At 35.3% G+C, this 22,913-nt stretch overlaps 2 protein-coding genes across 4 annotated transcripts; both read right to left on the reverse strand.

Moving 5' to 3' along the window:
- Nucleotides 1-601: 601 nt before the first annotated feature.
- On the reverse strand, nt 602-2,770 carry zgc:55461 (beta-tubulin family protein). The gene is made up of 4 exons (XM_042724188.1): nt 2,558-2,770; nt 2,095-2,203; nt 1,895-2,005; nt 602-1,807 (listed from the first exon to the last, which is right to left on the reverse strand). The coding sequence occupies exons 1-4, from the start codon at nt 2,612-2,614 to the stop codon at nt 747-749; spliced, it is 1,338 nt and encodes a 445-aa protein (XP_042580122.1). The 5' UTR covers nt 2,615-2,770; the 3' UTR covers nt 602-746.
- An 11,725-nt stretch (nt 2,771-14,495) lies between these two features.
- LOC109053487 lies at nt 14,496-22,698 on the reverse strand. Of its 3 annotated transcripts, XM_042724190.1 has the most exons (14): nt 22,619-22,698; nt 22,345-22,504; nt 20,692-20,718; nt 20,188-20,397; nt 17,696-17,773; nt 17,429-17,611; nt 17,234-17,344; nt 16,681-16,893; nt 16,430-16,507; nt 16,168-16,350; nt 15,866-15,988; nt 15,110-15,328; nt 14,940-15,017; nt 14,496-14,711 (listed from the first exon to the last, which is right to left on the reverse strand). In XM_042724190.1, exons 3-14 carry the CDS (start codon nt 20,696-20,698, stop codon nt 14,551-14,553), a joined length of 1,644 nt encoding a protein of 547 aa, XP_042580124.1. In that variant the 5' UTR covers nt 20,699-20,718; nt 22,345-22,504; nt 22,619-22,698; the 3' UTR covers nt 14,496-14,550. The 3 variants fall into 3 exon arrangements, with proteins under 3 accessions (XP_042580124.1, XP_042580125.1, XP_042580123.1); XM_042724191.1 differs by having other exon boundaries at nt 16,681-16,890; nt 22,345-22,696; XM_042724189.1 differs by having other exon boundaries at nt 22,345-22,695.
- Nucleotides 22,699-22,913: the final 215 nt, after the last annotated feature.

Here is a 22,913-nt window from a genome sequence, read left to right on the forward strand (position 1 = left end):
GCCCCAGCAAAGCATGACACTAGCAATGCAAAGGTCATGGGGTTTGACTCCCAGAAAATGCATGAACTGAAAAATTTTTTTTTTTTAAATAAATAAATCTTGAATGCAGTATAATTCATTTTGGATAAAAGCATCTGCTACTGAATGTAAACGTAAAAAAAAAAAAAGATATTATCTCAATATTTGATATGAATTTCATTATAACAGGCTAAAGGGCTATAATACGTATACAGTGTGATTTAATATTCTTGGCTTGCTCACTGCGTATTGACCTTAAAAATACTTCTCTGAATATTTCTTAACTAGCTTCTGCGTTATAGCTAATATACCATGTGGATTATTATACATATGATAGACTTTTAAACAAGATAAAAAAGTCAATGCTCCATTTCATTAAATTTGTGTGTGAAATCTCATTTTGAATGTTAGTTGGCAGTCTTGCGTCATTGAATGATCTGCACAATGATGTATTAAAATGGGATGTTTTAAAAAAAATTTACTAAAGAAGCCACTAATCTTAGTAAATAATTTAATATCGCTATACAATAAACAAATGGTATAATAAAAGGAAAAGAAGCCAAAGACAAGACACCCAACAGAATGTGGTCAAATTTAGAGCTTTAATTACACATTTGTTTACATTGATAGCTTTTAGCTGCTTGTGAAAGTGAGAGAACAGAAAAAGACAAAACAAAGAACAAGGAAACTGAACAGAACAGTGAACAAGAACTTTAGCATTCAACCCTTTATGCCAGCTCCTCCTCTCCCTCTTCTTCAAATTCTCCCTCCTCTTCAGCAGTGGCATCTTGGTACTGCTGGTACTCAGACACCAAGTCATTCATGTTGCTCTCGGCCTCCGTGAACTCCATCTCATCCATCCCCTCACCTGTGTACCAATGCAAGAAGGCCTTGCGCCTGAACATAGCAGTGAACTGCTCGGAGATGCGCTTGAACAGCTCCTGAATGGCCGTGCTGTTGCCGATGAAAGTGGCTGCCATTTTGAGACCTCGAGGCGGGATGTCACACACAGCGGTCTTGACGTTGTTGGGGATCCACTCCACAAAATAACTGCTGTTCTTGTTCTGGACATTCAGCATCTGCTCATCCACTTCCTTCATGGACATGCGGCCTCTGAAAACAGCAGCAACGGTGAGATAGCGGCCGTGGCGGGGGTCACAAGCAGCCATCATGTTCTTGGCATCGAACATCTGCTGCGTGAGCTCAGGCACTGTAAGAGCCCGGTATTGCTGGCTCCCCCTGCTGGTGAGAGGGGCGAAGCCTGGCATGAAGAAATGCAGACGGGGGAAAGGTACCATGTTGACAGCCAGTTTGCGCAGATCAGCGTTGAGCTGACCGGGGAAGCGCAGACAGGTGGTGACCCCACTCATTGTGGCAGACACGAGGTGGTTGAGATCACCGTAGGTGGGAGTAGTGAGTTTGAGCGTACGGAAGCAAATGTCATACAGCGCCTCGTTGTCGATGCAATACGTTTCATCTGTGTTCTCCACAAGTTGATGGACAGAAAGCGTGGCATTGTAAGGCTCCACAACAGTGTCTGAGACTTTGGGTGAGGGCACCACGCTGAAGGTGTTCATGATGCGGTCTGGGTACTCCTCACGGATTTTACTGATGAGGAGCGTGCCCATGCCTGACCCAGTGCCGCCTCCAAGGGAATGTGTGAGCTGGAAGCCTTGAAGGCAATCACAGCTTTCTGCTTCCTTACGGACCACATCGAGAACGGAGTCTACAAGCTCAGCGCCCTCTGTGTAGTGACCCTTGGCCCAGTTGTTTCCAGCACCACTCTGACCTATGATTCAAGAAGTCCAGATCAAACCAGGCTCAAATTGGTCTAGAATTTATTATTCAATTAAATGAAATATTAAACTAGACCTACCAAAGACAAAATTATCTGGTCGGAAGACCTGCCCAAATGGTCCAGATCTCACCGAATCCATGGTTCCAGGCTCCAGGTCCACAAGAACAGCACGGGGTACATACTTTCCACCTGTTACAGAAAGCAGACATTTCCAAACTTAAAAAAAGAACTTATTTGCAAGGTATTTGTGTTTTATTATGCTGCAGTTGCAAACTGACCTGTGGCTTCGTTGTAGTACACATTAATCCGCTCCAACTGCAGATCACTGTCTCCGTGGTAAGTTCCCGTCGGGTCAATTCCGTGCTCATCACTAATCACCTCCCAAAACTGAAGGAAAAGGAGTCAATATTAACGTAAAATTACCACTTTGTGTAGCGTTAAAAGTAATATCAAAAAATCTTCAAAAATACGTTTAAATAACGTCCGCTTTTGCACTGTTGTCATGGCAACTCGCTAAGTTACCGTACACACAAGTTTACAGAGAAACCAAACTATGGATCGCTAGCTACACTTACTAATATGCAATTTTCCTCAAGAAAAAGCACATCTAAATAAAACTAGTCAACTGAAATTGATTATTTAAATATAATAACTAACGTTACTCAACATACAAACTACGCCCCTAGAGACCGTTTTTTTTTTTTTTGAGATGAAATCGTAATCAATACCCTTATCACTCACTTTGGCACCGATTTGGTTTCCACATTGACCAGCTTGCAGGTGAACAATTTCCCTCATGTTGAATTGTTACGGAAAAAAGCACTTTTTGTTCTAAAACAAATAGAGTGAACTATCTTCCACCGCGCGTCGACTAAACTGCAGAACACAGTCAGCAACGGTTTCCAGTTTTAAATAATGCCAGCCTTCGCGTTCTAACCGATTCAGATACAGGTGGATGAAGGAGACGTCAATCATTCTCTGTCCGCTTTTGATTGGTTGAGGTGCACGCGCTCTCATGACGATTTTGCCTTTGATTGGATTAGAGATGTTTTAATATGTTGTCAATGGTTACAGCGCCAAGAGATCACCCAGAAACCGTTTTGTATTGGTAACCAGATACGCACATAGAATATATTTTATTATTGAATAGACACTCACTATTTTCTCATTGAGAATCATGTTACCAAGCACCACCATCAGCAAACAGTGCAGGGCATGTTTGGACTTGTTGAGCATAAATGTGTTGGTACATTACATTGAATGCGTTTGCTTAAGTTCTGCACAGGAATTTCTAGCACTAGACAGTATTTAATTTTCAAATAAATTACGTTACCATAAAGAGAAAGCATTTGAACATTGGTTACGTGGCAGATATCCCTTTTTCATTTTTTTTTTTTTTTTTTTTTTTGACCATTTATTCTGGGTATGATTGCATTGCTGTTCTGAACAACGATAATATTAATCATTAAAAATAATATTAAAAACTGTAATCAGTTTGACATTTGCTTATTTTTTATTTCAGGCATGCCAGCTCAAATGGCAACGATAAAAAGGTAATTAATCGAAGGAAGCTGCATTTGCTGGTATTTGAAATTTACATGTAAAGCATCAGTGATACTGTATGTCATGGCTGGGGAGTTGCTTATAAAGACATGCACTTGAAAAACTCAAATGTGAAAAATCTAACTACTTATTAAACACCAGGCACGTGCACACATAGACATCAAAGGGGGCTTGAGCACCTGCCCTTTTTTCTGGGGAGATTTTTATTTTAGTTTATAATTATTATTATTTTTTAAATAAATGTATTTCGGCACATGCACATCACAGACACAGAGCCGCAGAAGTGAGGCTCTCCCTCCCTTTCCAGTTATGTTTGTCTTGGTGTGGAGGTGAGTGGTGATGAATAACAGACTAAGCTACCTGTGCCTCGAATTTGCAGCTAATTATCCTATCCACAACTCATCCCTAGAGCTACCAAGTTAGCTAAAGTTTAGCTAAGGCAATAGGAAGTCTAGTAGGTTAGACCAGTGCAAGTTATTTCACTGCATGATTCAGTTTATTAAAATGCATTTAGGATGATCACAAAATTAATCAGTATCATGCGAAGACGGACGTTTTTTTCCAACAAAAATCAGCATGATTAGAAATGTGATATTGATTTTATATAGCAGTTCAATAAACAAGAATTTAATATTAAGACACTTACGTTTTAGACACAATATTGACTGTTTTTGCTCTATTTCGCCAACAAATATAATTCCAACATGACAATGTTTTGTTCCTGAATGAATCAAACATTTAAATGATTTGGTTCAATCACAATGACTCACTTATTAACAGTGACTTGCTGCCGCCTATTGGCAGTTTTAATTTCACATTTAAAGTATCTTTTTATTTTTTAAAAATAATTTCAATTATCAGTATTTAACGTTTTATGTTTAAAATATCAAAACAGTTTTAATGCATTTGTAACTGCAGGTTAAATACATTCATGTCCTGCATTAAACAGTGTGTAAATGCATCTAAATGCCCCTTCTAATGCAGCTTCTGTGTTTCCTGGGCAGTGCAAAGATTAATTTTGTAATTATTGATTTCTTTTGCTTGGTAACAGCCCAAATGACTTATTATTCTAATTGACTGATTCAATTTAAGAATTTGACTGAAAAGATGATGCACACTTTTAGAAAAAAAAAAAAAGGCTTTATAAAGGTAAAAATGCCCATTAAAGGTAAAAATCAATTTAAACTTATCGGAAAAGATTATTTCTATCACTGGTGTAAACTGATTACCACACAGAATATGAAGAATATCAAAAACTTTAGCAGTCAGCTGTCCAAGGTAGTCCAAGATATCAGCACAATAACACACTCAGCAAAATATTGTATAATTATTGTTGTTGATAAAATCCCAGAGAATATTTAGATATATATAATATCACATACCCCTAAGTTTTGTTTAGAAAAAAATAAAAAAATAAATATGAAGAATTTTTTTTCCACTTGAGCCCCTGCCCCTCAAAATGCCTGTTAAACATCCATGGCTGACATTTAGACACCAAAAGGGTCCATTTTCCTTTTTAGACTGTTATATAGTAGTGCATATTGTTGGGCTTGTTCATGGAAATAATAACTATTTTTATGCTTGATATTGCAATTATTGCAATTTTGTGTCATGCAGTAAACAGCTGAGAATCATGCAGGACTCTAAATACCTCTTTATTTCCAATTCATGTTTGCCTCATGTCTCCCGATTTCATGAGCAAACATAATTTATTTACAAAGTGGTGATTTTATATGATTTCAAACAATGTAATTTGAATGGAAATGTATGATTTTTAGGAGAAAAAACAAAAGCCTGAAGGTTCACCTCTAAAGCTTAGGTCACAGAAACCCTAAATCACCCACAAATGTGCAAAAATGTAAAATAGTAACAAATATGCCATGTGAGTGTGTTGCCTTCTGAAAATAAGTCAGGGGTTATCTTCTTGACACTCACCTTTTCAGATTTTTTTTTTCTTCTTCCTGTAGGCCTAGTGCAAGCAACACTGTAGCCCACATCTCAACATTGTTTAAGATGTTTGCTTCTTTTCAAAGAGAGCTCACAAAAAAGGTGTATGTGCTGGAATAGGTTTTTGTATTTTCTGAATAAGAGTAAACTGGTTGACCCATTCTGATAATGATCTATAGCTGTTGATGAAAATAACAACTGAATGAGAGCATGAGAAAATAGTTATAGTACCCTGTGGCTTTGAAATTAATATCTTTGACCCTGTTTCAGGATCTTTATTTAATCTGACAAAAACAGACAGAAACACACACACATTCACAAATATACACACAAATAGTAAAAAAAATAAAAAATACTCAAAAGTAATTAAGTAGTTAATTATTTCTTGCTGATGCAAGATTTCTCAAATTTCTAATAGAGCAAAGTATTTGGGTAGGCCTAAATTGTATCACTGAGCACAAGTGGGATGCGTGGCATCGATTCAATATTTATGAGTATCACAGGTGTCATACATCCTTAGAGGGGATTCAGTTCATGCATGCTATGACAGCAGCACACCTAGGCTGAGCAAGCACAAAACAAAATAGGATTAATGACGAAGGTAGGATGAATTTTAACAGCAGGATCTATTGTTGCATTTTGCCGGTTGTTGCTGGCAGTTGATGTACAACAATTAACATACTTTGTAATAATCAAGTCTACTGTACTTATCAGCATTTTGTCAGACCAGAAAAAAAGGCCAAAAGCATGTTTTAGACCAAGGGATCCAAGATTTTATCCAAGACATGTAAGAGGATAGTTTAAACCTTCATCCATAACACTGATTAAATACTGTTTTAGTTGTCCAGACTATGTGAATATGTAAGTGCAAAAGAGCAATGCTTTCAACTATTAAACATGATACCCTCAAACCAACTGTTCAAAAGTTTGGGGTCAGTAAGATTTTTTTTTATTTTTATTTTTTTTTATCTTTTATTTTATGTTTTTTTCTTCTGCAAGCATGCATTAAATCAAATTGATCAAAAGGGACAGTGAAGACATTTTGACTGCAAAAGATTTCTGTTTCTTTTGAGCTCTATTCATCAAAGAATCCAGAAAATGTTTTTCTTTCAATATTCAACTTTGATAATAATAATGAAAAATGTATTGAGCAGTTAGATGATTTCTGAAGGATCAGGTGATACAGAAGACTGGAGTAATGGCTGAAACTGAAAACAGCTTTGCCATCTCAGGAATGAATGAAATATTAAATTATATTAAAACAGAAAACCATTGTTTTAAACTGTAGTAATATTTCACAATATTACTGTACTATGTTTTTGATCAAATAAATGAAGCCTTAATGAGCACAGAAGATATTCAAAAACATTAATAATTCTTACCAAACCCAAGCTTTTAGTGTATTTTCAAGATATTAAGTGTTTATGTTTTTTTATTTTTTGTATTAATGCATGTCCTCTGCACTCATCGAAACTAGGACACTGATGTGTGAATGAGGTGCTCCCTCAGGGATGGGGAAAGTCTGAACTTGAGAGGCTATGTACAGTATGCTGTATGCGTGTGTGTGTGTGTGTGTGTGTGTGTGTGTGTGTGTGTGTGTGTGTGTCTGTGTGTGTCTGTGTGTGTAAGGCAAAAACTATGCACTGCATTATTGATTAACACTCAAGGTGTAACAACACTGGCAGCAGCTGTTTTGCGTGCACACACACACACACACACACACACACACACACACACACACACACACACACCTCTTTTTAACCATGAAAAAAAAAAAAAGCTGGACAGGAGCATTGAATAGGCAAAGTGGGACATCATGCACACTCACTGTATAGTTTATGACCTGAAACTTTATGATTTCACCTTCTTTAGTTTAGTTTAGTTTAATTTGACATATAATATAAGATATTTTAGTCTTGTTTTTCACACACTCTGGTTTACAGGCCCTTTTTTGTCAAGGCTTTAACCAGAGCTGGGGTAGTAACGGATTACATGTAATCTGGATTACAATCAGATTCCAAAACTCAAGTACTTGTAATTACAGTAAACTACTTTTTAAAATACCCTTATCAATACCCTTATCACTCACTTTGGCACCGATTTGGTTTCCACATTGACCAGCTTGCAGGTGAACAATTTCCCTCATGTTGAATTGTTACGGAAAAAAGCACTTTTTGTTCTAAAAAAAATAGAGTGAATTATCTTCCACCCGCGCGTCGACTAAACTGCAGAACACAGTCAGCAACGTTTCCAGTTTTAAATAATGCCAGCCTGCGCGTTCTAACCGATTCAGATACAGGTGGATGAAGGAGACGTCAATCATTCTCTGTCCGCTTTTGATTGGTTGAGGTGCACGCGCTCTCATGACGCTTTTTGCCTTTGATTGGATTAGAGATGTTTTAATATGTTGTCAATGGCTACAGCGCCGAGAGATCACCCAGAAAACCGTTTTGTATTGGTAACCAGATACGCACATAGAATATATTTTATTATTGAATAGACACTCACTATTTTCTCATTGAGAATCATGTTACCAAGCACCACCATCAGCAAACAGTGCAGGGCATGTTTGGACTTGTTGAGCATAAATGTGTTGGTACATTACATTGAATGCGTTTGCTTAAGTTCTGCCACAGGAATTTCTAGCACTAGACAGTATTTTAATTTTCATATAAATTACGTTACCATAAAGAGAAGAGCATTTGAACATTGGTTACGTGGCAGATATCCCTTTTTCATTTTTTTTTTTTTTTTTTTTTTTGACCATTTATTCTGGGTATGATTGCATTGCTGTTCTGAACCAACGATAATATTAATCATTAAAAATAATATTAAAAACTGTAATCAGTTTGACATTTGCTTATTTTTTATTTCAGGCATGCCAGCTCAAATGGCAACGATAAAAAGGTAATTAATCGAAGGAAGCTGCATTTGCTGGTATTTGAAATTTACATGTAAAGCATCAGTGATACTGTATGTCATGGCTGGGGGAGTTGCTTATAAAGACATGCACTTGAAAAACTCAAATGTGAAAAATCTAACTACTTATTAAACACCAGGCACTTGCTGTGATGGGAATGAAAGGGGGCTTGAGCACCTGCCCTTTTTTCTGGGGAGATTTTTATTTTAGTTTATTATTATTATTATTTTTTTAAATAAATGTATTTCGGCACATGCACATCACAGACACAGAGCCGCAGAAGTGAGGCTCTCCCTCCCTTTCCAGTTATGTTTGTCTTGGTGTGGAGGTGAGTGGTGATGAACAACAGACTAAGCTACCTGTGCCTCGACTTTACAGCTAATTATCCTAACCATGACTCATGAGAGCTACAAAGTTAGCTAAAGTTTAGCTAAGGCAATAGGAAGTCTAGTAGGTTAGAACAGTGCACGTTCTTTCACTGCATGATTCAGTTTATTAAAATGCATTTATAATGATCACAAAATTAATCAGTATCATGCGAAGACGGACGTTTTTTTCCAACAAAAATCAGCATGATTAGAAATGTGATATTGATTTTATATAGCAGTTCAATAAACAAGAATTTAATATTAAGACACTTACGTTTTAGACACAATATTGACTGTTTTTGCTCTATTTCGCCAACAAATATAATTCCAACATGACAATGTTTTTTTCCTGAATGAATCAAACATTTAAATGATTTGGTTCAATCACAATGACTCACTTATTAACAGTGACTTGCTGCCGCCTATTGGCAGTTTTAATTTCACATTTAAAGTATCTTTTTATTTTTTAAAAATAATTTCAATTATCAGTATTTAACGTTTTATGTTTAAAATATCAAAACAGTTTTAATGCATTTGTAACTGCAGGTTAAATACATTCATGTCCTGCATTAAACAGTGTGTAAATGCATCTAAATGCCCCTTCTAATGCAGCTTCTGTGTTTCCTGGGCAGTGCAAAGATTAATTTTGTCAATACTGATTTCTTTTGCTTGGTAACAGCCCAAATGACTTATTATTCTAATTGACTGATTCAATTTAAGAATTTGACTGAAAAGATGATGCACACTTTTAGAAAAAAAGGCTTTATAAAGGTAAAAATGCCCATTAAAGGTAAAAGTCAGTTTAAACTTATTGGAAAAGATTATTTCTATCACTGCTGTGAACTGATCACCACACAGAATATGAAGAATATCAAAAACTTTAGCAGTCAGCTGTCCAAGGTAGTCCTTAAGATATCAGCACAATAACACACTCAGCAAAATATTGTATAATTATTGTTGTTGATAAAATCCCAGAGAATATTTAGATATATATAATACACATACCCCTAAGTTTTGTTTAGAAAAAATAAAAAAATAAATATGAAGAATTTTTTTTCCACTTGAGCCCCTGCCCCCCTCAAAATGCCTGTTAAACATCCATGGCTGACATTTAGACACCAAAAGGGTCCATTTTCCTTTTTAGACTGTTATATAGTGCATATTGTTGGGCTTGTTCATGGAAATAATAACTATTTTTATGCTTGATATTGCAATTATTGCAATTTTGTGTCATGCAGTAAACAGCTGAGAATCATGCAGGACTCTAAATACCTCTTTATTTCCAATTCATGTTTGCCTCATGTCTCCCGATTTCATGAGCAAACATAATTTATTTACAAAGTGGTGATTTTATATGATTTCAAACAATGTAATTTGAATGGAAATGTATGATTTTTAGGAGAAAAAACAAAGCCTGAAGGTTTCACCTCTAAAGCTTAGGTCACAGAAACCCTAAATCACCCACAAATGTGCAAAAATGTAAAATAGTAACAAATATGCCATGTGAGTGTGTTGCCTTCTGAAAATAAGTCAGGGGTTATCTTCTTGACACTCACCTTTTCAGATTTTTTTTTTCTTCTTCCTGTAGGCCTAGTGCAAGCAACACTGTAGCCCACATCTCAACATTGTTTAAGATGTTTGCTTCTTTTCAAAGAGAGCTCACAAAAAAAGGTGTATGTGCTGGAATAGGTTTTTGTATTTTCTGAATAAGAGTAAACTGGTTGACCCATTCTGATAATGATCTATAGCTGTTGATGAAAAATAACAACTGAATGAGAGCATGAGGAAAATAGTCATAGTACCCTGTGGCTTTGAAATTAATATCTTTGACCCTGTTTCAGGATCTTTATTTAATCTGACAAAAACTTGTCAATATAGACAGGCACAGACAGAAACACACACACATTCACAAATATACACACAAATAGTATAAAAAAAAAAAAAAAATACTCAAAAGTAATTAAGTAGTTAATTATTTCTTGCTGATGCAAGATTTCTCAAATTTCTAATAGAGCAAAGTATTTGGTATGCCTAAATTGTATCACTGAGCACAAGTGGGATGCGTGGCATCGATTCAATATTTTATGAGTATCACAGGTGTCATACATCCTTAGAGGGGATTCAGTTCATGCATGCTATGACAGCAGCACACTTAGGCTGAGCAAGCACAAAACAAAATAGGATTAATGACGAAGGTAGGATGAATTTTAACAGCAGGATCTATTGTTGCATTTTGCCGGTTGTTGCTGGCAGTTGATGTACAACAATTAACATACTTTGTAATAATCAAGTCTACTGTACTTTATCAGCATTTTGTCAGACCAGAAAAAAAGGCCACAAAAGCATGTTTTAGACCAAGGGATCCAAGATTTTTATCCAAGACATGTAAGAGGATAGTTTAAACCTTCATCCATAACACTGATTAAATACTGTTTTAGTTGTCCAGACTTTGTGAATATGTAAGTGCAAAAGAGCAATGCTTTCAACTATTAAACATGATACCCTCAAACCAACTGTTAAAAAGTTTGGGGTCAGTAAGATTTTTTTTTATTTTTATTTTTTTTTATCTCTTTTTATTTTATGTGTTTTTTTCTTCTGCAAGCATGCATTAAATCAAACTGATCAAAAGGGACAGTGAAGACATTTTGACTGCAAAAGATTTCTGTTTCTTTTGAGCTCTATTCATCAAAGAATCCAGAAAATGTTTTTCTTTCAATATTCAACTTTGATAATAATAATGAAAAATGTATTGAGCAGTTAGATGATTTCTGAAGGATCAGGTGATACAGAAGACTGGAGTAATGGCTGAAAAAAACAGCTTTGCCATCTCAGGAATGAATGAAATATTAAATTATATTAAAACAGAAAACCATTGTTTTAAACTGTAGTAATATTTCACAATATTACTGTACTATGTTTTTGATCAAATAAATGAAGCCTTAATGAGCACAGAAGATATTCAAAAACATTAATAATTCTTACCAACCCCAAGCTTTTAGTGTATTTTCAAGATATTAAGTGTTTATGTTTTTTTATTTTTTTGTATTAATGCATGTCCTCTGCACTCATCGAAACTAGGACACTGATGTGTGAATGAGGTGCTCCCTCAGGGATGGGGAAAGTCTGAACTTGAGAGGCTATGTACAGTATACTGTATGCGTGTGTGTGTGTGTGTGTGTGTGTGTGTGTGTGTGTGTGTGTGTGTGTGTGTGTGTCTGTGTGTGTAAGGCAAAACTATGCACTGCATTATTGATTAACACTCAAGGTGTAACAACACTGGCAGCAGCTGTTTTGCGTGCGCACACACACACACACACACACACACACACACACACACACACACACACACACACACACCTCTTTTTAACCATGAAAAAAAAAAGCTGGACAGGAGCATTGAATAGGCAAAGTGGGACATCATGCACACTCACTGTATAGTTTATGACCTGAAACTTTATGATTTCACCTTCTTTAGTTTAGTTTAGTTTAATTTGACATATAATATAAGATATTTTAGTCTTGTTTTTCACACACTCTGGTTTACAGGCCCTTTTTTGTCAAGGCTTTACCAGAGCTGGGTAGTAACGGATTACATGTAATCTGGATTACAATCAGATTCCAAAACTCAAGTACTTGTAATTACAGTAAACTACTTTTTAAAATACTCGTAATCAGACTACAGTTACTTTTTTATGGATTACATGATTACATATTATTTACACAATGGTTATAAGTTGTTTACAAATCATTGATTCTCCTAAATTTCCTTATTTTTAACGTTTATATTTTTTCATAATAAACCTTCCGCTAAAATACGTTTGTGATTCTTTGAGTTTTTCCGGCGGAGAGGGGAGGGGTGTCAGAATCGCGCTCAAAAGAAATCAGCAACAAGATAATGGAAAATGGAAGGGAACGCAGCCTTTAATCACTGGATGTACAGACATAGTTTCATTAAAAAAAAAAATATAAAAAAAATGGAAAAATGTCACTGTTCAGTGTAAGCTCTGCCTACCAAGGATTAATTTGCTGTCCACTGAAATCTTTGACCTAGCAAAGTTATTGTTGGGAATTTCATGTTCTTTAATATATTTTTTGTAATGTTGATTTTTCTTCATTGTTACTACCTTATGCACTTCAGGTGTTTTGAGATGAAATATTTGACTTAGAAATGGTCTTTGTATAGGTCTATATAATGGTCTATATATATATAAAAGACCATTTCTAAGTCAAATACTAGAGTTTTTTTAGATTAAATATTTTACCTAGCAATTATATTGCTGTGAATTTCATGTTTTTCAATATTGTTTTTTGTAATGTAGCTGTTTTCTAAATTTACTTAATTATAAGTAAATATACTTTAAAATAATAAGATGTGATTTTGTTTTATTCAGTGTTACTAGCAAACACTAACAGCAAGGTATATTAGTGTTAGTATTTTTTAAGTATTAACTTTCCATACATTGCACTTGAAAAAGAAGCTATTGTGTCTCTTGTTGGTGAATTAAATATATTTTTTGGACTATATTTTTTTCTTTGTATGTCAAAATAGTACAAGATTAGGCTAATCCAATTTATGTGATATCAAATAAGGGTTAGCACAAATGTAATCTAAATGTAATCCAAAAGTAATCAGATTACGTTACCAAAAATGTGTAATCTAAGAGATTATATTACTGACTACAAATTTTGTCATGTAATCTGTAATCAGTAACTGATTACAATTCATAAGTAATCTACCCAGCTCTGGGCTTTACCCTGTTTTCATTTCCCACCTGTTGCTTGTGAACCCTATGAGGAGAGCTAACCTAGCTGGAAAACATTCTCCACTATCCAAAGCCACAACAAAAAAAGCTCTATAGAAACAGCAGTACTGCTATAGAAACTCTCCACACACAGAAGACTACTTTCAGACTCATGCAGTGATACATGTCTACTGTATGTACTGTTCATTCATGACCAAGGAAACGCAGAACAAAGCTAAATTTTCTTTTGTTTGCTCTCCAACATACACATATACACAAGAAAAAACGTTTTGTCCATTGTATGTTCATTTCCTTGTTTTATTGAAGTTGTAACAGACCTAAAACACATTCAAGTCAAATTTTTATTAACAAATGCATGGGTCTGAAAACATCCTCAGTGCCTTCCTTGCATATTGTCACTTGACACTCTTTTGCATACTCCTATTTTAAAATGCATTGCTCTTATGATAGTTTTAAAATCAAATTTGAGCTTAATGACTATTTATATTATTGATAAGGCAGTTTTTACGTGTTTCTCTTTTTGGCCAACAGGCACCATATTTCTACAAAAATCTGAACCCCAGTAACAGTACATACATTTCAGTTTATCAAAGGAGTTTTTGACCTTTATGTTATTCAGGGTGAGTGTTCATGAAGTATTGCATGTGAAAATGAAGATAAGAGCCAGCAACCCAATGTGATGAGATGCTCCTGCAACATGACACCTTGTCATTTCAGTTTTCCATTCCCACCCAAGCTCTCTGGGACTGTGCAAGATAAGTGTTCACATCTATATGCATATGTCATGTGCATATTTATAGGAATGAAATCTGTGTGGATGTGTGTGTGTTTGGGAAAGAGATTAAAGACTACACAGACAGAACATTTGCAATTGTATCATGTCTTATTCAGTCAAAAATATAGACTTTATTAGGATTTATCATCTTTCTATACATTATAAGTCACAGTGAAGGAAGGAATACCACCTCAGCAAAGAATGAGAATCAGAACCAAGCAATAAAAAAAGCATGAAAAATAAAACAAGCATACGGCCAAAGAGGCAGTTGTGAGTTTTTGTATGTGTAATATATTCAGACTTCCTGTTAACATACGAATAACATCTTGGATCATTTTTTAAAAAAAATTGCGTTAGTAAAATGCATAAGACCTACTTAATGTTTCTTATTCAACAGATCACCTCCCAGCAGGTTTGACATTATCCTGGAAGTAGCCAGGGTTGGTAATGTTGCCAGAAGGTTTGTAAAAGGCCACAGTGATAAATTTCCCCTTTCCATCTGATGCTAGGCCGACCCCAACCTGCTCTGTAGACCTCCAGATCATCTGGGTGAAGTTACCTATGCACATGTAAAACTGGTTTTCTGACCCACATTTTCATTTATGGATTGTGATGGATTGTAATGTAATATAACTTTAACTATAATTTGATTGTATTGCCTTTGATATGTAAATTAACATAACCATTTCTTAAATATGTGCGCAATATTTGCCATTTTATTTTATAGATTCAACTGTTTTAAGCTCTAAGCTCAGCTGATTAACTGATATGAGTGCAAAAAGCCTACCAGTTCCATTCTGAAAGCCAGGGTTTGCAAAGTTGTACTTTACATTTTCCTTGTACCATGATTCAGCAACCTCTTTTCCTAGAGTTAAAAAAGTATCAGTTGCTCTATGAACATTGTAATTATAATGTGCTACAATTAAATAGGCTCATTTGGGGGAATAATCAATTTACCTGTTGGAGGCACCATGGTGGACGTCCACTTGTAAGACATAGTCTCTCCATAACCTTTGCTGCTGTTCTTTAGGGCATTGATGCTAATCAGATGTGCTGCCCAATCCTGAGCCTCTTTAGTGAGGACAGAGCACAGTGACAAAGGCCGTGCTCCATGCTGCCGTCTGTAATCATTTTGAGCTTCAAGGAGAGACTGACGAAACTGGGACAAGTTCTCACCTTCATCACAGAAAAAGAAAGAACTGTGAATCATTGTGAGTGGAAAATAAGGCTTGGGACTTTATTACTTCACTTTCTACATTATTTCAAAAAAATTTGTGCACATACTGCCCATACATCAAATAGTGTTGTTTTCCAGAAAGCAGTCTTTGTGGGAGCTGAACGACTCAAACTAATTACTGGTAACTACTATAGCTACTAATTAAAATCCCGAATAGTTTTTGAATAAGGACATATTGGCAAAGACCAATTAAAATTTCTTTATCTGACAGAAAGCACTTATTCTGCATTTATTCAATTGATGTCAAATGGATGCAAAACCACATAAAATTAACAATGTTATATTAAAAATGTTATACAAAAAATATCTCATAATGACTTCTAATCTCATAATTTTATTCCCACTTTTTGTCATCATTTTGACTTCATACTTATGACTTTTTACATCATAATTCTGACTTATCAAAGCATGCGTTTTTCTAATATGGTCGAAATTCGAAATAAGCTTCCATAGTCTCTGTTCCATAGAGTGCTTACCTTCTGAACTGCTGCTCTGTGGACACTGACTCTTACGCAGAGCTGGTCCAGAACTGTGAGGCGATGAAGGCAACTGGTTTGACTTGATGCTGAGACCAGCAAGTGCTTGTCCAACTCTGTCAGCTGAACACCAAAAAAAAAAAAATGTTTAAAACTGTGAATACTGTACTATAAGAGTCTAATCAATTATATACAGCATATGAGTATTCAATATGAATATAACAAAAATGTATATAGTCACACTTTCAGTCTACATTTTATTCAGTATTATATTCATACACATATAGTCATACCAAACTCACCAGACGGGGTGGGTTTGAAGTCTGCTTTGGAGCCTGCTGGTAGGACGTTTCTTTCAAAATATCCAGCATTGGAGATGTTTCCTGCTGGGAGGTATTGACCCACTACAAAAGTTGTGTTCCCATCAGTGGCCAGTCCAACACCCACCTCGTTCGTGTCTTTCCACACCACCTGTGTGAAGTGACCTGGAGAAACCAACAGATGTCAGAACAAAGACTAGAGCAGATGACTAACCACCACAAGAGTGTTTACAAATGAAATTACCTGTTTGGGAGGTGAATCCAGGCCTGCTGAAGTTGTAGTCTTTAATTTCACTGTACCAGCTTTCCACTGCCTCACGTCCTGTATAAATTACAAACATAAAATGTTGAAAACATGCAGATAAGTTCATAAAACACCAATGGCAATTAACTAGATCATAACCCAAGCTCCTTTACATCTAAAATGGCTGACTGAAAAGTGAGCAAGTGAAAAATGAGCAAATGTCAAAAATACAGTTGCTACTAAATTCTGACCTGTGAGTTTTTTGTTAGCTGAGCTCCAAGCATAATACACATTCTCTCCATACTCTCCATTACTATGCATGAGGGTCCTGATTGACAGCAGGTGTTCGGCCCACTCCTGTGATGAACAGCACAGGTTTTTGTTTATGGTGAGGGGCGGCGCTCCATGCTGTTTGCGATATGCATTGTGAGTCTGCAGGAACTCAGCTTCAAAGTTGCTGCCTGCTACAGACAAACATAAAGAGTCATTTGATGTGTAATTCTTGTTGTGAATGTAAGATTGTTGATGATTTTTTAATGACAATTTTTCATTCTAATATCCTGTGTCGTGTGTTTTTTAAAATGTATTGTGGTGCACATGCTTCATTTTAGAAGCCATAAAGCATCAGTACAACGAATAGACTATCATATTTCATTTACATTAAGCCTTGATAAATATGATGAAAGGTCAGTTTTAACCCCATTCCATGTTTGTATTTGTGTAAAGAAGATGATTCCACCAGAAAAAAAGTGCTGAAATCATTATATAGCATTTACATGAAACAAATAACCTTACCCAACTTACCCTTTAAGCCGCTTTGCACTTGATAGTCTCCTCGGCCCCCTGGTGGTGCTATTTCAGTACTGCGAGGAACTGAAGGCGCTTTGTTTGAATGCACTTGCCCCACTTTGTCAGCTGAATGTTGCCAGATATATCAAATATTTACTATACTGTCATGAATGTACTATGAAATAACTTTTAGTTTGGAAGTTTACTCACTCGTGCCAGTGGACTTTGAATCTACTTTGGCACCTTCAGGTAAGACATTTTTTTCAAAATAACCCGCATTTGTGATGTTTCCTGCTGGGAGGTACTGACCCACCACAAATGTTGTGTTCCCATCAGTGGCAAGTCCAAAGCCCAGCTCCTTAGTGTCCTTCCACACCACCTGTGTGAAGTGACCTGGAGAAACCACTAGGAGTCAGTGTTGTAAAAGAGACTAGTGCGAACTCTTTGCCACACCAGAATGTCTAAAGGTGGATTCACCTGTTTTAGAGCTAAATCCAGGCCTGCTGAAGTTGTAATCTTTAATTTCACTGTACCAGCTTTCCACTGCTTCATGCCCTGAAGAGAGTGGAGACAAAAGGTATGTAATTGTTTCTAAAACAATGGATTTGTTCACACAGGGCTGCCAACCCTTGAGTTCAACTTGGAGTGAGAATTCCCACAGCGGGGGTTGTTTATATAATATATATATATATATATATATATATATATATATATATATATATATACAAACATATATACATACATACATACATACACACACACTCACACACACGCACACACACACACACATATATACATATACGTGTGTGTGTATGTGTGTGTGTGTGTGTGTGTGTGTATATATATATTTATATATATGTATATGTATATGTGTATATATATGTGTGTATAATATGTGTGTGTGTGTGTGTGTGTGGTGTGTGTGTGTATGTGTGTGCGTGTGTGTGTGTATGTATGTGTGTGTGTATGTATAGCTATATTATAGATATATATATATATATATATATATATAGATATATATATATATATATATATATAAACAAACCCCGCTGTGGGAATTCTCACTCCAAGTTGAACTCAAGGGTTGGCAGATATATATGTGTGTTTTTATATACATATTACACCAGAGTTTTGTTTGACATCTGGACATGCCTATTAGTTAATGTCAGGGAAAGTGGCGTAAGATGAGCCAGTGGGTAAGCTGACCCACCCCTTGTATCTTGCCAACTGTACACGTTTACTCATGTGTCATGTGACCATACATTTCGGAACCACCTATAATTTCTGACAGACTGTCAAAAGAAGAAACACGGGAGGAGTGGAAGGCACCTATTTACTTTAAAAACTGTTTTTTTTTTTTTAAATGTTAGCATAACAGATGTTATGGCTGTTACATCAAAGTAAATTTATCCAGGTCTAAGAAATATTTATAATGCATATAGGTGATGTAACAACATATAATAGGTAAAAATTTGCCTGAATTGGTAAACAAGCTAGTGTTTATCCAAAATTGCAGCTATGGGGCAAAGTGAGTCAAATGCTGTGGTGTGGGTTGAGTTGGGATTTTATTTTGAATTTAAGTTTATTATGTTTAGTATAAACTAGTATTTTAATGTGATATTACGCAAGTGATTTAGTTGATCATATATATAAATATTATTTTATTTCAAATTCTTCTCGGATAAGAACCAGAAGATGCTTTTCGTCACATTATAATCAGATATATCTTTCCACCTGTAAGTCCATAATGGCCGGTTTAACTGGTTCAACATTGCAGAAAAGATACCATGCCAAGAATCTTTTGACTAAAATGTTTATTAGTTTCAGTGACATTTATTACTTCGTTCTAATTCTTTTTTTTTTGTTAACTTAAAATCTTTGTTTAGTCTGTTTTTGAGAAGATTACAACTTTGATGTTCAACATATTGTTTCATAAATGCAAACAACTAAAGACTGAATTTAAGCTTAATTTATGTTGTTTAAGTTAGTTTTAAGAAACCAAATATGAAAAGGAAATTTGATTATTAAATTAGTTTTTAAAACAGGCAAATTATCTTAAAATTTCACATGGGTTTGAATTGGATTCAATGAGATGGTCAGTTTACACACAGTTGGTGCATCTTACCCACCAACTTGGGTCAATTACCCCCACCCTGGGGCAAATTGAGCCACATTTTTTATATAAGAAGCCAAATTTTATAACCCTTTGTCATAGATACATTGTGATAATTTAAAATGATAGAAAACATCCTGAAATTACTTCAGATACTTTCCTTGTACTTCTGCATCATTTCCCATTATCTTTAGGACCAGATAAGTAAAAAATGGCTCATCTTACCCTGCTGTGTTTTTATATAAAAATTATGGAAAATAACTGTTGCAGTGCTGCAAAACTATTAACTTTTCTCACTACAAGAATAGCAATGTACATGTACAAAGAATTGCAAGATTACTTTTATAAATAATTGCAATTGCAATTATTTAGCCTGTTATATTTCAAATATTTTTCTATTAGGCTAATCTTTTAGTCTACATAGCTTGAACATTTGAGAAATTATATTTTTCTCTCATTCGAAAATGAATCCCGCATTTAGGCTGTCACTCCTGAAACTTTGCTGCTTGTACAGGGTAGCTATACGGCCGTTTAGCACGAAAAACAAAACTTTTATTCAAATTCTGAATGGATTAGAATGTCCGCAAATAGCCATTCCTTTAAAATCACTAAAAAGGTGTCACATACTTCAGTTCATCGTGATCTCAGATCTCAGATCTTCCTTTTAATGAATCTCTTATTACATACAGAGAGATGATTCGCAAGTATGCGGCAAAAATGTCAGGCATTTAGAGGTGAGTGAGAGCGGTTGAACTAGAAATGACGGATCAGATCAAATGACTGATAGCATTTGTCCTTGATTTGCGTCTTAAAAGAATTTGACTTTATTGACTGGTTTTTCGAGCAGGAAGCTAACCTGTGAGTTTTTTGGTAGCTGAACTCCAGGCATAATACAGATTTTCCCCGTAGTCCTTGTTGCTGTGTTTGAGGGTCCTGATTGACAGCAGATGGTCCGCCCATGCCTGTGCTGTGCGGCACAGGTTTTTGTTTATGGTGAGGGGCGGCGCTCCATGCTGTTTGCGATATGCATTGTGAGTCTGCAGAAACACAGCTTCAAAGCTGTTGCCTAGTACAGAAGAGCACAGAGTTTAATGATGAACTGAAATAAAAGTAAATTAAGCTATATATATAATATATTGTAGGCTATAAAGGTTTATTTCAATTACTCGTCTGTAATATTCAGTATAAGTTTTGGATGAGTTTAGATAAATTAAATCTTAAAACTTATACTTAAAACTGGATGAATGCTACAAAATATTAATTATAAAACAATTAAGCAAGCAAAAAAAAAAAAAAAAAAAAAAAAATTACATGTATAAAAAGGAGGAAAACCAAGAGTAAAAAAGTTGTGTATACTCACCCGCCATGCATAAAGCTATATGACAGACTGCAAAACAAACACATTAACATGACAGTTACATAAACCACAGTGATAATTTTCAAAGAATTTAACGTCACAACAGAATATCTGAACCACTCCCATTGTGTCTGTGGGAAGGAGAAGGAGAGCAACAGACAAGAGATAGAAATGGTACTGTGTCGGTCTTCTAGAATATTGAAACATTTCATTTAAACAAAACGTGCTGGCACAGTTAAATGTTTATATATATATATATATATATATATATATATATATATATATATATATATATATATATATATATATATATATATATATATATATATATATATAGTAACACTTAATTTTATGGTGTCCTTGTTACATGTAACTGACAGGATTGGACATTTTTTTGTCATGTGTTTCAGTTCCTGTTTTGCCGTATTTGGTTTTGATTCCCCGCACCTGTCTGTCCCTCGTTATCCTGTCTCTATAAGCCCCAGTCTGTTCAGTTGTGTTTGTTGGATCTACTTGTGTACTACGTGTGTTGCTCAAGTGTCTGTTGTGATGATTATCAGTGTTTCCTTGATTAAAGTCAGCTTAATGTTCTTTTGTGCCTCCAGTGTTCTTCCTAAACAGCGTAACGTGACAGTAACATGGACTTACTATTGTATAATAACAAAGTATGATAACAATAAATTATGCATAATTACATTCAAGTAACCCTAAACCTAGCTGTAACATACAGTAAGTTCAATAATTAATTACATTGTAACAATGAAATCTTAAAATATGGTGTAACCATGTATTTTTTTTTTTTACATAGACATAGATTTGCCTTGCAGATATTTTCTTGAAAAGTAACTCTTGCATACTTGTAAAGGAATAAGTGCTTACATTGACAAATGTGTCAGCAGATGGCATGCAACTAAAGTGCTCAGGCTCAATGGCAACAGAATGTTGTTCTCTTTACTTAGTAGACTGGAGATGTTTCTCTCGCTTTTGTTTATCATACACACTGGCAGATGCATTCATATTTTTAACATTTTACGGAATACTTCTGTTGGCTCCCTGTGACCCTAGGAGACAGTCAGGTATGTGGACCAGTTTGTTTTCTCATTTGACTGAATTTAACCTTTAGCTACACTAAAGGTTTGCGCATGAAAAGGTTTCATTTCCGTTTTTTTTTTTTTTTTTTTTTTTTTTTTTTTTTGAGTAGGTGTTCATGTGTGTGCTTGTGTACATGTGACCGGAAAGTGAGGAAACAGATCTAGTGCTGCACAGTCTGTCAGTAAAAGAGCAAAATGGAAGACTCTTCTTGCAGGACAGCAACACTTAACAACTGCAGGATATGATATGGGTTGTCATTTGCATGTAGTCAGACGGCATTTAAATGAAGTGAAACTGAAAACCTACAAACCACAAGTTGCCTTAAAGCAATGTGCATGTTTGTATTTGTAGGCTTGTCTGCTGAAGGGACTCCAAATGTCCTTTACAATTCAAATAACAAATGTATGAATGAAAGCTAGGTGCTTGTTTCCTCTATTGTGCTTAAAGCATCAGCGGTGCACTTGATGTATGGATTTTTAATTAGTGTCACAGTAGACAATATACAGTAGTTAGTTTTTCTAATCACATTGACACAGCTCACACAGTCTTAAAATGCATACATACCTGTCCTGTAGTCTCCTTGAGGCAGGAATTTGTCTTTCTTTGAACGCTGTCTGTCTTTTTCTCGCTCTCTCCTTCCCTGTATCTTGCTGTCTATCTGTGAAATCTATGAACTATATATCTGTCAAGTGATGCAACGCCCTCTAAACCAGGAAAGAGCACTCTGACGACACACAAACACAGATTTTCAGCTTAACTGGCCTCTGAAATACACACACACACTCATCATTGCAAATTAATTTTGATGCTGTTAAGAACAGAAGAACAAAGTTCTAACTCGCTCAATCATGTGATATTTAATTTCTTCAGTTCAAGTTCTGCCATCTTCTCTCTTTAAGTGTTGTCCTTGAACACTTGCATGCTACGACAGCACTTCCTCTTCTGTATATGCAGTTGTTTTCACTGACTTTTCCCCCTGTTTTGACACACAAAATGGGTAAGCATTATAATGCAGACCACAATTTATTTTTTAAAAAGGTCAAAAATCCTTAAACCATTAAAAAACAATTCTTAAACCATTTAAAATATACTTAAAAATTAGAATTCATATATTTCCACAAACCATATGTGTG

This window comes from Cyprinus carpio, chromosome B5 (genome assembly GCF_018340385.1).
Source record: "Cyprinus carpio isolate SPL01 chromosome B5, ASM1834038v1, whole genome shotgun sequence".
NCBI classification, from domain to species: domain Eukaryota; kingdom Metazoa; phylum Chordata; class Actinopteri; order Cypriniformes; family Cyprinidae; genus Cyprinus; species Cyprinus carpio.

Bases quoted from the DNA above. Each gene is read 5' to 3' on its own strand.
- zgc:55461 (XM_042724188.1), bottom strand. From the start codon at position 2,614: ATGAGGGAAATTGTTCACCTGCAAGCTGGTCAATGTGGAAACCAAATC. The intron at 2,204-2,557 runs GTGAGTGATAAG...CTTTTCCTTCAG, and splicing joins GAAACCAAATCGGTGCCAAA to TTTTGGGAGGTGATTAGTGA. The intron at 1,808-1,894 runs GTAGGTCTAGTT...CTTGAATCATAG, and splicing joins ACCAGATAATTTTGTCTTTG to GTCAGAGTGGTGCTGGAAAC.
- LOC109053487 (XM_042724190.1), bottom strand. The intron at 17,774-20,187 runs GTTAGCTTCCTG...CACTCTCTTCAG, and splicing joins AGCTACCAAAAAACTCACAG to GGCATGAAGCAGTGGAAAGC. The intron at 14,712-14,939 runs GTAGGCTTTTTG...ACATGTGCATAG, and splicing joins TGGCTTTCAGAATGGAACTG to GTAACTTCACCCAGATGATC.